At 47.0% G+C, this 13940-nt stretch overlaps 3 protein-coding genes across 3 annotated transcripts; 2 read left to right on the forward strand and 1 right to left on the reverse strand.

Annotated features, from left to right (window-relative positions):
- The first annotated feature begins 6 nt into the window (after window positions 1-6).
- LOC119366097 (uncharacterized vacuolar membrane protein YML018C-like) lies at window positions 7-4375 on the forward strand. Its single transcript, XM_037631777.1, has 8 exons — window positions 7-464; window positions 1627-2025; window positions 2143-2360; window positions 2749-2819; window positions 2905-3009; window positions 3433-3550; window positions 3630-3765; window positions 4005-4375. The coding sequence occupies exons 1-8, from the start codon at window positions 378-380 to the stop codon at window positions 4065-4067; spliced, it is 1197 nt and encodes a 398-aa protein (XP_037487674.1). The 5' UTR covers window positions 7-377; the 3' UTR covers window positions 4068-4375.
- Window positions 4376-5220: 845 nt separating this feature from the next.
- On the forward strand, window positions 5221-6738 carry LOC119361340. The gene has a single exon (XM_037626596.1). It carries the CDS (start codon window positions 5221-5223, stop codon window positions 6736-6738), a length of 1518 nt encoding a protein of 505 aa, XP_037482493.1.
- Window positions 6739-9738: 3000 nt separating this feature from the next.
- LOC119368619 (tryptophan decarboxylase 1-like) lies at window positions 9739-11559 on the reverse strand. The gene has a single exon (XM_037633827.1). It carries the CDS (start codon window positions 11485-11487, stop codon window positions 9955-9957), a length of 1533 nt encoding a protein of 510 aa, XP_037489724.1. The 5' UTR covers window positions 11488-11559; the 3' UTR covers window positions 9739-9954.
- Window positions 11560-13940: the final 2381 nt, after the last annotated feature.

Raw genomic sequence — 13940 nt, forward strand, 5'->3', positions numbered from 1 at the left:
GATCCCCTCCAAAAAAAACTCGCCACCTTCGCCGTGCGCGTGCGCTCCCCGTCGCTTGACTCCTCGTCTGGCTCCAATCGAGTAGAAACTTCCGGTGGTAGGTCACCCCGGCTTTACCCCACCCCAGCCCCGCCCCCAAAACCGTTCTCCTCCCTCCTCGCCGAACCCCTCTCTCTTTCCGTGGGGAGCGAAGCGGGGCGGGCGATGAGGCCGGGGGCGCCAACGCGGAGCTCACCCACTCAGTCCACCGCAAGCATGTGGCCGGGCAGGTGAACTCCACTCCCCAACTCCCCACACGCGCGCGGTTAAATTGCTCGCCTCCGCCGCCTCTTCCTCCCGCACAGCAGCAGCAGGATCGGAGGGCGAGTCGCGGCGGCATGGGTCCCAACCTCAAGTACCGGGCCGGGCTGGTCCTCATCGTCGCCGTCGTGCTCATATGGGTCACCTCCGCCGAGGTCACGCAGGTATGGTCTTGTCCTGTCAAGCAGACCCTTTTTCTCCTCTTCCTCACATGCTTGCTGTTCCTTTTCTGTACTTTATCATTGGGATTGTTTATTGGAGGCCTCTGGATCTTGGCTGCTCTGCTTTGATAGTTTCCGCGGGCCTTTTTTATCGCATTTATTCTTCATCTGAATTGTTTAGTGTCATTCAGAAGGCTTTCCTGCAATAGATAATTGTTCACGATGGTGGGATGTTATGGCAGCATGTAGAATACGACCGAGCCTGCACATCGATATATTTTTAGTTCTAGTATACTCCCTCTGTTCCCAAATATTTGTCTTTTTAGAATTTCACCAAGTGACTACATACGGAGTAAAATGAATAAATCTACACTCTAAAATACATACATCCGTATGTTGTGTCCTTTTGAAATGCCCAGAAAGACAAATATTTGGGAACACAGGGAGTACTATTTTTCGACCTGGATTTGGTGTTTTTTGCCACCGGGTGTCCGGGAGGAATTTGCTGTAGAAAGTTGTTGCGTATGTGGATGGATGTCTGTATAAAAGGAAAAATTGCCGTGAATGCTCCATGGATGTGTGCATCTGTCAACATTTCAGTCTTTACCTTCCAAGTGCTAGTTTGCTTGAGTTGGTTGCGACACTTTGCATCACCAATACCTGGATGATTGTAGGTGGTTGTGATATTCTTGCTCACCTAATGCATCATTGCAAGCAGGGGCGGAGACAGGACCCAGGCCCCCAGGGCCTGGGCCCGGGGCGTGAGGTCCAACTTCTTTGGTAACTATAGTGCTACCCCGAGACGCGAGGCACAACTCCAGGGGCAGTGCTTGGAGGCGGCCCAGGGCGCATAGTTGGCCTGGCTCCGCCCCTGATTGCAAGGAACCATACTTCAGTTTTGGCAATCAGTAGTTACATTTTACTGAAGAGCATTACATGGACCCACCCTACTAGTTCATCAGGAGAGCACATGCTTTTACCCTTACATGAAAGTTTGTTTTGCATTTAACTCAATAACATCATGTGAACCCACCATACTAGTTCATAAGGAGAGCATATGCTTTTTACTCTTAAATGAAAGTTTGTTTTGTTCCTTTTTATAAAAAACTCTAGTCAAATGAAGTAAAATTTAACTTTAGTATCTGAACTGAACTTCTGTGTGCAGGGGATATTCGCTAACTACAAGCAACCATTTGCAATTACTTACTTGGGGGCCTCCCTTATGGTCATCTACATCCCGTTGGCATTTCTCAAGGATTTTATATACAGATTGTTGAGAAGGAATTCTGGAAGCAGCAAAGCCTCAAAAATCGCGAGCAAATCTTCCTTTGGCGGCAGCGCTCCTCTGAAGAATGGTGAATTTCACAAGATGCTCGAAATGGAACCACAGAAAACCGTGGTGATAAAAATTACTGATGTGGACCTTCCTGTACTAGAAGAGACGAAACCGCTTATTTGTGGAATTGGTGAATGTGAGGGTGAGGTTTTGAAGGAGCAACAGCTTTCCACCAAGGAGATTGCAATTTATGGGTTGTATCTTTGTCCCATATGGTTTGTTACAGAGGTAAATTTCCAGTTATCTTGCCTGTTACTTGTGATCCATGAAATAGTTTGATTTCAGTCATACAGACCGTATTTTGATCGATACAGTTACTCATCTTCCCTTATGCTTTGGATGCAGTATTTGTCAAATGCTGCACTTGCAAGAACTAGTGTGGCAAGCACTACTGTACTATCTTCAACTTCGGGGCTCTTCACCCTTTTCATTGGTGTGCTACTTGGCCAAGATTCCATAAATGCTGCCAAAGTTATTGCTGTTTTTGTTAGCATGGCCGGTGTAGCAATGACAACTATGGGCCAGACTTGGGCAACAGATGAATCAGAAGTAAGCAATTCAGGGTGAGTGGGTTTACCCTGGCAATTAAGCTTCTCAGCTGTGCATTTGTACCAACTGCCAAGTGGGCTGTATACTGTCCATACTTAATTTAGCTTCTCAGTTGTGCATTGGTACCAACTGCCAAGTGGGCTGTATATTGTCCATACCTAATTAGCTTCTCAGCTGTTCACTTGCTTTCTTTTTAGTAAAGATGGTCAGCTGCAATCAAATTATTTTTCTTGAAAAGGAGAAACTAAAAACATTTGGCATTCCTATTCCATGGGGCAATTAATGAGCCAGTTATACCAGCAAAAAAATAAATAAATATGAGCCTATTTTAATGAGCATGGAACTTTGGGGATGAACTAATGGCTTTGCCAACTGTCTAATTCTTGAGCTTTACAACCGCAGGGCCACACAGAGGACTCTTCTAGGTGACATGTTCGGTCTTATGTCAGCTATGTCATATGGTCTATTCACTGGTTAGTTGTTGCACTCTTCTGTTCAGTTTTTAGTCTATGCACTGGTTGGTTCTCGCCTGATCGTGACTGTTTCACATCATTCCAGTGCTTCTCAAAAAGTTTGCTGGAGGAGAAGGATCAGAAAAGGTTGATGTCCAAAAACTGTTTGGTTTTCTCGGACTTTTCAGTCTCTGTCTTCTCTGGTGGCTTGGTAAGGTTTTTCCCTTTTGCACATTTTATAGTTCTAATAGTGCTCAATATTCAAATATTCATTGATATAAATAGCATGTACTCCCTCTGTAAACGAATATAAGAGTGTTTAGATCGCTATTTTAGTAATCTATAAACGCTCTTATATTTCTTTATGGAGGGAGTACTAAACATAAACTGCTGACATACAAGCCTTTTGGCATTGGATGTGAGTCTCATCGAAAGCTACAGGGACTGGCTGAATTCACTCGTTCATGATCCAAAATGTTCTGTATGTTGTGCATGCCAACATTTTATTTCGTATATTGGTAGAATTGGTCAGGAATAGTTTTGTGTGGAGGTCCACATGTAGTTTGCATGTATTTATAGCTTGTTCTTCTTGGTCTAAATATACCAATATCCTGAAGTGCTTGTATCTTTTCAGTGTGGCCATTAACTGCACTTGGCATTGAGCCAAAGTTTACAATGCCCCACTCAGCTAAAGTGGATGAAGTGGTGCTGGCAAATGGCCTTATTGGGAGCGTGCTATCGGACTACTTCTGGTACGCATGAACAGAAGGCTAATGTTTTTTTAACAATATTGCATAACTGCGGTGTTTTGACAACTGAACTTTTTCGCAGGGCTCTTTCCGTGGTTTGGACTAATCCCTTGGTGGCCACGTTAGGCATGTCGCTCACAATTCCACTAGCAATGGTTGCTGACATGGTCATCCACGGTCGACATTATTCAGCAGTCTACATTTTTGGCTCTGTCCAGGTAACTAACTGTTTTGCCCTGCATCTCAGAACTGTTTATTCCAGGTTCTGCTGAAAAGCTATAATTGTAACCAGTTCTGATGCATAGACAGTGATAAAAACTGGTGTTATTATTTCGAAGTTAAGATAGTTAGTTGCATCCCCGTATTCAGTTATGTCAACCTCTCTATCTGCTCAAGATCACTCTTGATTTGCATTTGCCATTTGTTTTACTCTGTCTGCCTGTGTGCTGTTTTGCAGGTATTTTCTGGGTTCGTCATCGCCAATCTTGCCGACCGCGTTTCACGTTTCTTAGGTCTATAGCCTTGAAATGTAGTACAAGGTTGAAATCGGAGTGTACATCTGGAAGGTTGGATAGGGTTAGTTACGAAGTGTACATTGGATGTTTGGGTTAGTTAGTTAAGGACAACTCTGTCTTCTCTGTAAATCATAAGGATGGGGGAAATGGCACTGCAGCTCTGTTTCCTTTACACGCAGGAATGGATAATTTTGGTGTGGTGGAATTGAAACAGTGAAAGATTAGCATACGTAAGGAACATTATGATGTTGTGGCAGACCTTTGCAACTGTAAATTATTAGCTTTTGCTACGAAATGCTCTGTCAACGCGTACTGTATAGCGCTGAAATTTTCAGCGCCCTCTCACAGAAAAAAAAGTTCTTTGGGAACCATACTGGATGTGTGGTGGGACTACACTTCAAGATTTTTTTTTCATACTCATACTAAAAAGGATGTGTGCATCCCTAGTTCATGCAGAAGCTGGCAAGTGAAATTCTCCTAAAAGTTCGGAATGTTTTGGCACAGCTGCTCGGTTCCAGCAAGGTCGGGCCGTGGACTGCCTCCACAACCACGCGTCGTGCTGCTGCCGCACGAGCATGGCCCCGGGTGTCGTTGGTGGTGGCGCGTTTTGGTGGGGTTGGCGTCATATCACACAGTGGGGGAGCCGAATGATCCAGGGTTGGGATCTGCCGGTTGGCACCTATCACACCCCATGTAGAGGGATGATTGGGATAGAGTATGATATGACTGGTGGGGCCAATATAGTCGGTGAAAGTATCCATTGATTCCATCTTGGATCATCTTTTTCCTGGTGCGCTAAACAGATCCAGGGTCTCGTTTGACAGAGATCATGAGTATAGAGTACTATCGATTTCAGAGATTCAGACGCGTTGATTTGTTTTTGCGTCGAAGCTTAGGGTTCAAAACAAACTTCACGAATAGATTATAGGGAGATGCGGTCCGTTCAGATAAAACTTTTTTTCTTTTGCAAGGTGTTCAGATAGAACTTGATATACAAAAGTTGAGCCGTATCTATCACAACTATACGCAGAGAATTCAATAACAACGCCAGGCCCTACACGTACGGGATTCAAACATATTTCAACAGGCTCCAGTTCATCGTCCGCGACGTAGAACCAGCAACTTACTCTATCCGTACGTACGTCGCGCAGTTCACCCATGGCCAGGGGACGCGGGACGGGTCGGAGGATCTCACGCCGGCGGCCGCCGAAGGCGGTCCGAGGCGGCGGCGAAGACAGGATCAGCGCCCTCCCTGATGATCTCCTCCTCCTCATCCTGCGCCGCGTCGACACCCGCACGGCGCTCGGCACTGCGTCGCTTTCCAGGCGCTGGTCCCGCCTTCCCCCCGAGCTCCCCGCCTTGGACTTCAATGTCTTCGACGTGCTCCCGGAGCGCTACTGCGGCTGGCTCCGCCTCCATCTCAGGATCGACGACCCCACGGATGAGAGTATCCTGGCTAACTTGATGAGGTACGAGCGCCGCGCCATGCGCGCCCTGGCCAGCTTCATCCAGAGCCGCCTCTTGCTGGACGCTCCCCGGAGGCTCCGCCGGCTGAGGCTCCAGTTCTTCTCCGCCGACAATAGCAGCGGCCTCATCAACCGGCTCGTCGCCAAGGCCATCGACGACTGGGGGGTCAGCAGTCTGGAGGCTGTCGCCACGCCGTTCTACACGCAGCCGGTCGCCGCCCACGCTTTCCCCGGCCACGGCCTCTGCGAGCGTCCCCGCGCGTCCCGCCTGCGGAAGCTCAAGCTCGCAGGCTGCGCCGCGCTCCCGCCGCTGCACGAGCACGGCGCGCTCACCAAGCTCGTCCTGCAAGACATGCCGGAATCGGTGCCCGTCGCGGCGTACGAGGCCGTGCTCGCCTCGTGCCCGCAGCTGCAGGTGCTGCACCTCGTGTGCTGCCTCTGCCGCGGCACCGAGGTCTTGACCGTCGACGCCCCCATGTCGCGGGTCAGGGAGCTCGTCGTCGACAGGTGCGAGTTCCTGAAGACGATACGCATGGCGGCCCTTCCCGGCCTCGAGAAACTAGCCTCCCTCGGAACCAGGGTGTCCTTCGAGTCCGCCGCCTCGTTTCCCCGCCTCAGCCAGTGCAACCTCGCCTGGTTCTCCGACGCCCAGCCGGTAAGGACGGTGCTCGACTTCATCGGACGGACACGGACCCCGGACATTGCCAGCCTCATTATCCGGTTCACCGGTGAACCGGAGAGGTGGATCGTGCCGTGGAGCCACCCGTCGTCGCTGCTGCCTAACCTGACAAGGCTGCTGGTCGCCGACGTGCCTTCGTCCTGGGACGTCTCGTGGCCCCGGCTCCTCCTCGAGGCGGCGCCTTCCCTCGAGACCCTCCATATCCACGTCGCCGCCTGCGTGAAGGAGCCCGGCGCGGAGATAAGCTGGGGGGCTGCCGTGCCTCCGCACCACCATGGCCTCAAGGAGTTCGTGATGGTTGGTTTCGAGGGGACGGCGAGGCAGGTTTACCTTGTCAGGTTCGTCATGGGAGCGTGCACGGCGCTGCGGTGTGTTGCCGTGTTCAAGGAAGGGCATGTTCGTGACAAGGGCTACTGGGACTGGGAGATCATCGTGGCGCAGCCACACTCATGGACCCACGAGGAGGGGAACAACATGCTGGGCCAGATCATGGATGGCGCTTCTTCCTCGGCTGCCTCGTTTTTTGGCTGAGTTAGTTTTTCATTTGTTGTCCATGGCTTGAAACTTCAACATGCGTCTGGTAATTTAATGGTTCCTCTTACTATATTTGGATAGTGTATTTGATAAACTATTACTCAAATGACAATATATGTTGTTCCTTAGAAATATATGACCTTACTTGGGTCTCACTAGTCCTACATATAAGTATATAACTAGTTAACAGAAATTTAAGCCCGACAACAAAGTCCAAGATTGCGAACCAACCTGTGCTTGGATGGTTAGAGGGACAGTGGTATTCCCAGCCCACCAGGGTTCAACTCCTGGTGCTCGCATTATTCCTGAATTTATTTCAGTGGGAGGAGACGTTTCCGTCGACGACGAGACGCCTACGTCTTTCGGAGGTGCTCATAGGGGTAGGGTGTGCGTGTGTGCATCATGCGTTCATATGGATGAGTGTATGCGCGTATGTATGAGCGCTTGCGTCTATAATAATGTTAAAAAACAGAGTCCAAGATTTCTTGCGGGAAAAAAGTCAAAGATGGTCAATAGAAGTCCAATTTAGTTAGAAGGCTCAAGCTAGTCAATAAAAAATCAAGCAAATCATTATCATATAAGTTAAAGAAGAAGGTAAAATAAAAGGCCAAAGTCATAATGACATCAAGAGGGAAGAGCTCAGGTCTAGATGAGGTCCAACTAACCAAAGGCCCACTCATGCATGGATGAGAGGGAATGCTGCATCATGAGCTATAAAACCCTCACCTTTGACTAGTTTTCAGAACTTATGAACTTAGAATCTCCATCATGCCCCTCCTACCTACCACCATCTTAGGTAGTCTTGGTCATTAGTCAGGTCCCCGTCTATATAAGGCCCCTTACGGTCGAAAGTGCTATCCTAAGCACGAGCTCATCTGAGCTTGGGTAAATAGTAAAAAAAAAATTGTGTGAAACATTGACTAGACGTTTCTTGGCTCGCAAAATTTGATCATCAAATGACATCCGGGGAAATGTGAAAAAAAATCGATGCTCCAAAATACGTTTCAAAATAACATTTTGGAGCATTAGTTTTTTTTCATGATTTTCACGAATGTCATATGGTGGTGAAATTCTGCAAGCCAATAAACAATTCGTAAATGTTTCTAAAAAAAATTCAGATTTTTTTGAATTGTTTTCCATTTTTTTTAATTTTACTGTTCACCCGAGTTCACATGAGCTCGGGATTAGAACAACCACATCCCCCTTATGGTCATGTACTATCATTCATTCAAAAAAAACTAGTGCTCCCTAGATTAGGAGCATCCGCGTGTATCGCGGGCTGTGTGGGTCAGTATGGGCCCTATCTGTAAGGCTGTGTTTTCATTGGTTTAGAGTAACACACACCTAGTTGTATTGGGCCGACTGGTGTTTTTTGGTTTCTTGGAATGTATTGCTTGTTTTTTTCTTTCTTTTCTATTTCCCTTTTCTTTTCCTTTATTGATTCTTTTTATTTTTCACATTATAATTCATGAATATTATTTAAAAACGTGAATATTTTTTGACGAACATTTTTCAAGTTCATAAATATTTATAAAGTTCATGAAAATATTCTAGTCTATGATTTTTTTACATTTGTGCATCCTTTTTCAAATTCGTGAACATTATTTGAAATTAATGATTTTTAAGTCATGTTGTTTTTCAAATTCATGGTTTCTTAATTCATGACATTTTCTAAAATATGTGAACACATTTTTATTTAACAACTCATTCAAATTAAAAAAAATTGATAGCCATTTTGTTTTCTGAACTAGTAGTGAAGCAAGCGAAAAAAAGTAAGCGAGCGAGCGGAGCCGGGAGTCGAGCTGAGCAAGTGACATCTTCATTGCTTGGCCCATGTGAGCATTATGGGAGTAGTTTTACAATTTCAATGTAGAACAAGAGCTTTCAAGGGGGGGAATACACAGGAGCACCTGGGTGCTCCACCCCCCAAAAATAGGAGATAAATTCAAAGAAAAAAAATCTGAAATCTTGGGATATGAAACTTATGAAGTTTTGTAGAAAAATACCAGGAAATGTATCTGTGGCGAAGAATATAAAGTCCGAACTAAAGTCCATCTAAATAGTTTTTTCTATACATAGGATTTTTTTTGTCTTTTTGCCAGATATATGTTTCCTGGTATTTCTTTTTCACGGAATTTCACACGAATGTAGATTGGGCACCCATATTTCATATCCAAAATTACAGATTCTTTTTTGAAATTTCTCAGTATATTTTTAAAACTTAGTGTTCATATAGGGGTGCAGAGCACCCAAGTGCTACAAATACTCTTCCCTTTCAAGGGGCTCACACAACCAACACAGGCTACACCAAGGCCCAAATATGTATCTTCACAGAACAAATACCGCCTCAACTGCAGCCCATCACGATATACAAATGAAATAAACACCACCGTAACATAATTAAAATCCAAGCCAACGTAAATAAAACCAAAACCAAACAACTGACTACAATAACCTGAAAGAGCTGATCCCCCGAGTGAATCATCTGATGTATAGTTTCAGGTGGGTGGCTGGTTGCAAGTACCAATCGTTCCATTCAGTAAACAGTCGCTTACTACTGTAGTATTGTCCTACTCTAGTACTCCCACTTGGCCACTTGTATTTCTGCTTTGCTTTGTGTTATTCAAGCTTTAATTAAGCTGCATTCATACTCAAACATGAAATTACTTGTCGATCGTTCCCTCGTTTGCGAACCCGCACGTCCGTGTCAAAACTCTGACACTGTGTTTTCGCTTTGTTAATGCTGCGGCGCAAGTGCCGTTAATTCAGACGTGCAAGTATATGCTGTATCCGACTTTGGAGATGGGATTGTACGGCATGTAGATAGGACCAATTAATTGATGGAAAGTTGAGAACACACGGTGACCGAGTGGCTTCGGTTTGGCATCTTGAAACCTAAAAAACCTACTGAGTGCAACGTATATTTCTTGGTCGAGATGAGTGGGCATGCATACGTCACTCGCTAACAGAGTACAGTAACAGATAAAAAAAATAGCATATCGTGTTTATTCAGTATAAGCCCTTTTACAGTCTGTAATCAATTTCTTTGGTACCGGCCTGCTATATATATAGACCCTTGGTCGGTATATATAAACTAAAAAAGGAATAAGAACCACACGTCCAAATAAATAATAATCCTAATCAAAGGAGAATAAAAAAAACAAGAAATGTAAAAGAATAATTGTACCCTAAATATAGGAATTTGTTTAGCACTTAATCCATGATACTGCTCGTGGTCTTCTTGATGAGGTCCCATGCACTTCTCACATGCCTCTCCTCCTGCAGCGACGATCCAACGGCGAAACGGAGCACAAATTTGTCACCGACCACCGTGTGGGCAAGATAAGCCTTGCCAGTCTTGTTGAGATTCTCCATTAGCAAACGGTTGGCCTCGTCGGCATCCTCCTCCGTCATGGCTCCACTTGCCTTGATCCTAAAGCACACAAGAGCAAAGTTCCTTGGTACGACCACCTCAAACCTATCGTCGGCACGGACGAAATCTTCAAACATCTTGGCCATGGCAACGTCACTACGGATGTGCTCTTGGAGCTTTGCGGTACCATAGGTGCGCATGACCATCCAGAGCTTGAGCCCACGGAAGCGCCGACCGACGCCGACCTGCATGTCCTTAAGATCAGTGACCTCGCCGGAATCAGTAGCATCATTGCTGAGGTACTCCGGGTTGGTCTCCAACGAGTCGCTTAGCCGGTGAGCATCACGGACGTAGAGACATGTGCAATCGAGGCATGTGAGAAGCCATTTGTGTGGGCTCATGCTAATGGAGTCCACACGCTCGACCCCGTCGAGATGGTGGCGGAACTCCGGGCAGATACATGCGCTGCCAGCATAGGCAGCATCCACGTGGACCCATGCATTGAACATGGAGGCCACGTCCGCGATGGCACCCACCGGGTCAACGGCGTTGGAAGATGTGGTGCCCACGGTCGCGCAGACATATGTTGGCACGAGACTGGCATCAGCATCAGCTTGCATGACCTCGAGAAGCTTTGCCGGGTCGAGCCCATAGTTGGTTTCCGGCCCGGTAGGGATGGACCGGATGTTGGCGGGGTCGAAGCCTGCGAGGCGACAAGCCTTGAAGAACGTGGAGTGGGTCTGGTCGGCAGCGTACACAACCAACCGTGGGATGTCAGAAACGCCGACCGAGCCGCTCCGACACAGCGCCGCGTCACGGGCTGCGACTAGCGTCACGAGCATTGCCTCGCTCGTTGTGCCAAGGATGACGCCACCGCCGGTGCCACGACCAGTGCTAGTGCGGTTCATGAAGGTGGTGGGTAGGCGCAGGAGCTGCGCAAGCCAGTCGAGAGCGAGGACCTCCATCTCGGTCGCTGCAGGCGAAGCCTGCCACGTGAATCCGACGGTGTTCATGGCTGAGGCTATGAGGTCGCCGGCGATCGCAGCGGCGCTGTTGGTGGAGGGGAAGAAGGCGAAGAAGTTGGGGCTAGCCCAATGCGTCATGCCCGGGACGACGGAGGTCCTGAGCTCCTTCATTGTGACGTCGAATGGCGCAGAGTAAGTTGGCGGGGACGCGCTGAGCTCGTCTTGCAGGTACCCCGGCTTCACGTTAGGGAGAACGGGCATGGACTCGACGTTGGTGTAGTAGTCGGAGATGAAGTCGACGGCCTTGTGGAGGTATGCGCAGACATCTTCGGGGTTGAGCGGCTCGAACGCTGCCTTTTCGTCGGGGATGGCGGAGAAGGACATGGGGTTGGTGCCCAAGCTGCCCATTCCTGTTAGGTAGGTAGTTTAACCCTTGATTAGGAGCAAAGAAGGTTGGGAGGCGGAGAGCAGGATTGGCTTAATGAAGTTGAGCTAGCTAGCTAGCTTTGTTGCCGGAGAGCTAGAAGAAGAGGCGGAGGAGCTAGTAGTAATTAGCTGGCTTACTTTGCTGCTTGGTGAATGGAGTTCCTGGTTGGTGCGGGATATATATAGGTGGATCCGGGAAGCGGCGTGGCGGGGTGGGCGTTGGATGAGTCCTGGTCGCGGGCCTACGGGCGCTGCTAGGAAGGTTGGTGGCTCGTGGGTATAGATGCGAGGTCGAGTGCGCGCGACACGAGTCAAATGGTCAATTCGCCGTTCAATCCGGATACTGCAAAGGAAGGAAAGAATCCGGAAGCAATCCTCTCTTTCCTAAAATCGTATGCAATCTTATGAAATTGATTTGCTCTTTACGAGTGTCGTGAGCAAATGCGGCAAATCAGGGATGGAATCCGGACGCAATCCCCTCCATCAAAAATCGGAACGCAAATGGGATTACATTGATTTTTACTCTTCTTCAGTGCCATGCAAGGAATGAATCCGAAAGCAATCCTCTCTTTCCTAAAATCGGATACATTCTTATGAAATAGACTTGCTCTTTACAAGTGTTATGAGCAAATGCGGCAAATCTCTCCCAGAGGGATGGAATCTGGACGCAACCCCTCTTTTCAAAACCCGGGATGCAAATGGGTCTAGATTGATTGACTCTCCTTCAGTGCCATGCAAGGAATGAATCCGGAAATAATCGTCTCGTTTCTAAAATCGGATGCGATCTAAATGTCCTACAGCGGAAAAATCTGGAATCTCTACTCCTAATGTCTCAGTTGGTAGGTCGCATTCCGGGTTTTATTTTCGTCCCACCTCATCCGGTCTTTTTTAGTACTTCTTTGGTACTTCCTCCCACCTCCCCCTCAGCCGTGAAAAACCAAGAAAAACCCCGCGATCGAGTCCCGCACACGCCCAAACTTCCGTCGTTATCTCTACTCCTAATGGAGCAGTTGGTAGCCTCGTACGGTTTATTTTCGTCCCACCACTTTCAACCGTTTTATTTCGCTGGTTTTTTTCGTCCCTCCCCCACCCCACCGGTTTAGTTTCGCGTCACCCACTCACACAAAGAAAAAAAATCTTGACGGATCATAACTTTTCATGCTGGTGCAAGTTATTTTTAGTAATGTCTTTATGTGAAAGAATCAATCACGATCAATCTCTAAATATCAAATCTAAATTAATTAACCTTACCTTAATTTGCTCAATCACATTAATTAGGAAACAAAATAACCGATTTTAAGAAAATATCTACTCTTAATGGAGGGTATTACATACCAAACATAGGTACGTCATTAGCTCGCTTCCTTCCCTTCTCTTCCCTTCGTCCCTCAGTCCCATGCTCGTGGCGCTGAAGTGGCATCGACAGGCGATGACGGCGAGGACAGCACGTGGCAGCCCCTGAAGCACGAACACGACTGCACCTCGGGTCTGCCGTCTCCCAAGATATGGGTGAGTTCTCGTGATGCCCACCCTAAACCCTCACGTCCTACAAATTCCTCAACCTCTACCATCTCGATTTCGTCCATGCTCTGATCCAAATGACGATGCAGCTCCGGCCGATTGACAATGGAGGTTTGCCATCCTTCCTCTCAGCACCCACTCCTGGAGGAACGACACGCCATGCCGATCGAACCCGGTCGAGATCACTCACCAAGATTGCTATTCGGAAGTTTTTTGTCAAAAAGTGAAGAGTGGGACGGGATCTGCACTTTTGTTAATATAACATATACTTGTGCAGGTGCAGGTTTTGTTTTAAAAATCCAATTTGTTTATCCTTTTGTCGCTGAAATTGTTTACTAATTATGTCATTGGTTTTATTTCTTCTAGATGTTGTATATTCTTGGATTGAAGGGACTGTCTGACAAGGTGAAGGAGCTAATAGTTGTAGTTTTACACCAATGCAAATTTGTTTTGCTTCAGTGTTAAACATGACCTGCGAGGGACACTTGCATTGCTGCTGCTTGATCCTAGCCAGCCGTCTCAGCTTCTAAGAATATAAAGTGAGACAAACAGGTACTTCTTTGGTGATTTGATTTTAGAAATATTTTAAGCTGGACAAATGTGCATTGCATCTTCTACAACAACAGATCCTCTTGTTGGGATTATATATTAAGTGCTAATACATGTGCACTGTTATTGTTGCTATTGCTAATTGATTTTATCAAGTGCTAACAGAGGCTCACTAGACTGCGATGACAGATGTGGCATCACTTTTCATGCTTTGGCCTAGTTTTGCATTGGCTTCCTTGCTATCTTTGTATTTGGAAGAGATGGAAACAAGGGGCAACAAAATAAGGAACTAAAAGTATTAAAGGAATGCTTTGGAAACTTATTTTGCATGAAAATCTGGTTTCAATTTTTAGCACACTATATGT

This window comes from Triticum dicoccoides, chromosome 2B, assembly GCF_002162155.2.
Source record: "Triticum dicoccoides isolate Atlit2015 ecotype Zavitan chromosome 2B, WEW_v2.0, whole genome shotgun sequence".
NCBI lineage: Eukaryota > Viridiplantae > Streptophyta > Magnoliopsida > Poales > Poaceae > Triticum > Triticum dicoccoides.

What these genes read in the sequence shown, in the direction of transcription:
- LOC119366097 (XM_037631777.1), top strand. Translation starts at nt 378, where the DNA reads ATGGGTCCCAACCTCAAGTACCGGGCCGGGCTGGTCCTCATCGTCGCC. An exon ending in TCAGAAGTAAGCAATTCAGG is followed by an intron (nt 2,361 to 2,748) that starts GTGAGTGGGTTT and finishes TTACAACCGCAG; the next exon opens with GGCCACACAGAGGACTCTTC. An exon ending in CTGTCTTCTCTGGTGGCTTG is followed by an intron (nt 3,010 to 3,432) that starts GTAAGGTTTTTC and finishes GTATCTTTTCAG; the next exon opens with TGTGGCCATTAACTGCACTT.
- LOC119361340 (XM_037626596.1), top strand. Translation starts at nt 5,221, where the DNA reads ATGGCCAGGGGACGCGGGACGGGTCGGAGGATCTCACGCCGGCGGCCG.
- LOC119368619 (XM_037633827.1), bottom strand. Translation starts at nt 11,487, where the DNA reads ATGGGCAGCTTGGGCACCAACCCCATGTCCTTCTCCGCCATCCCCGAC.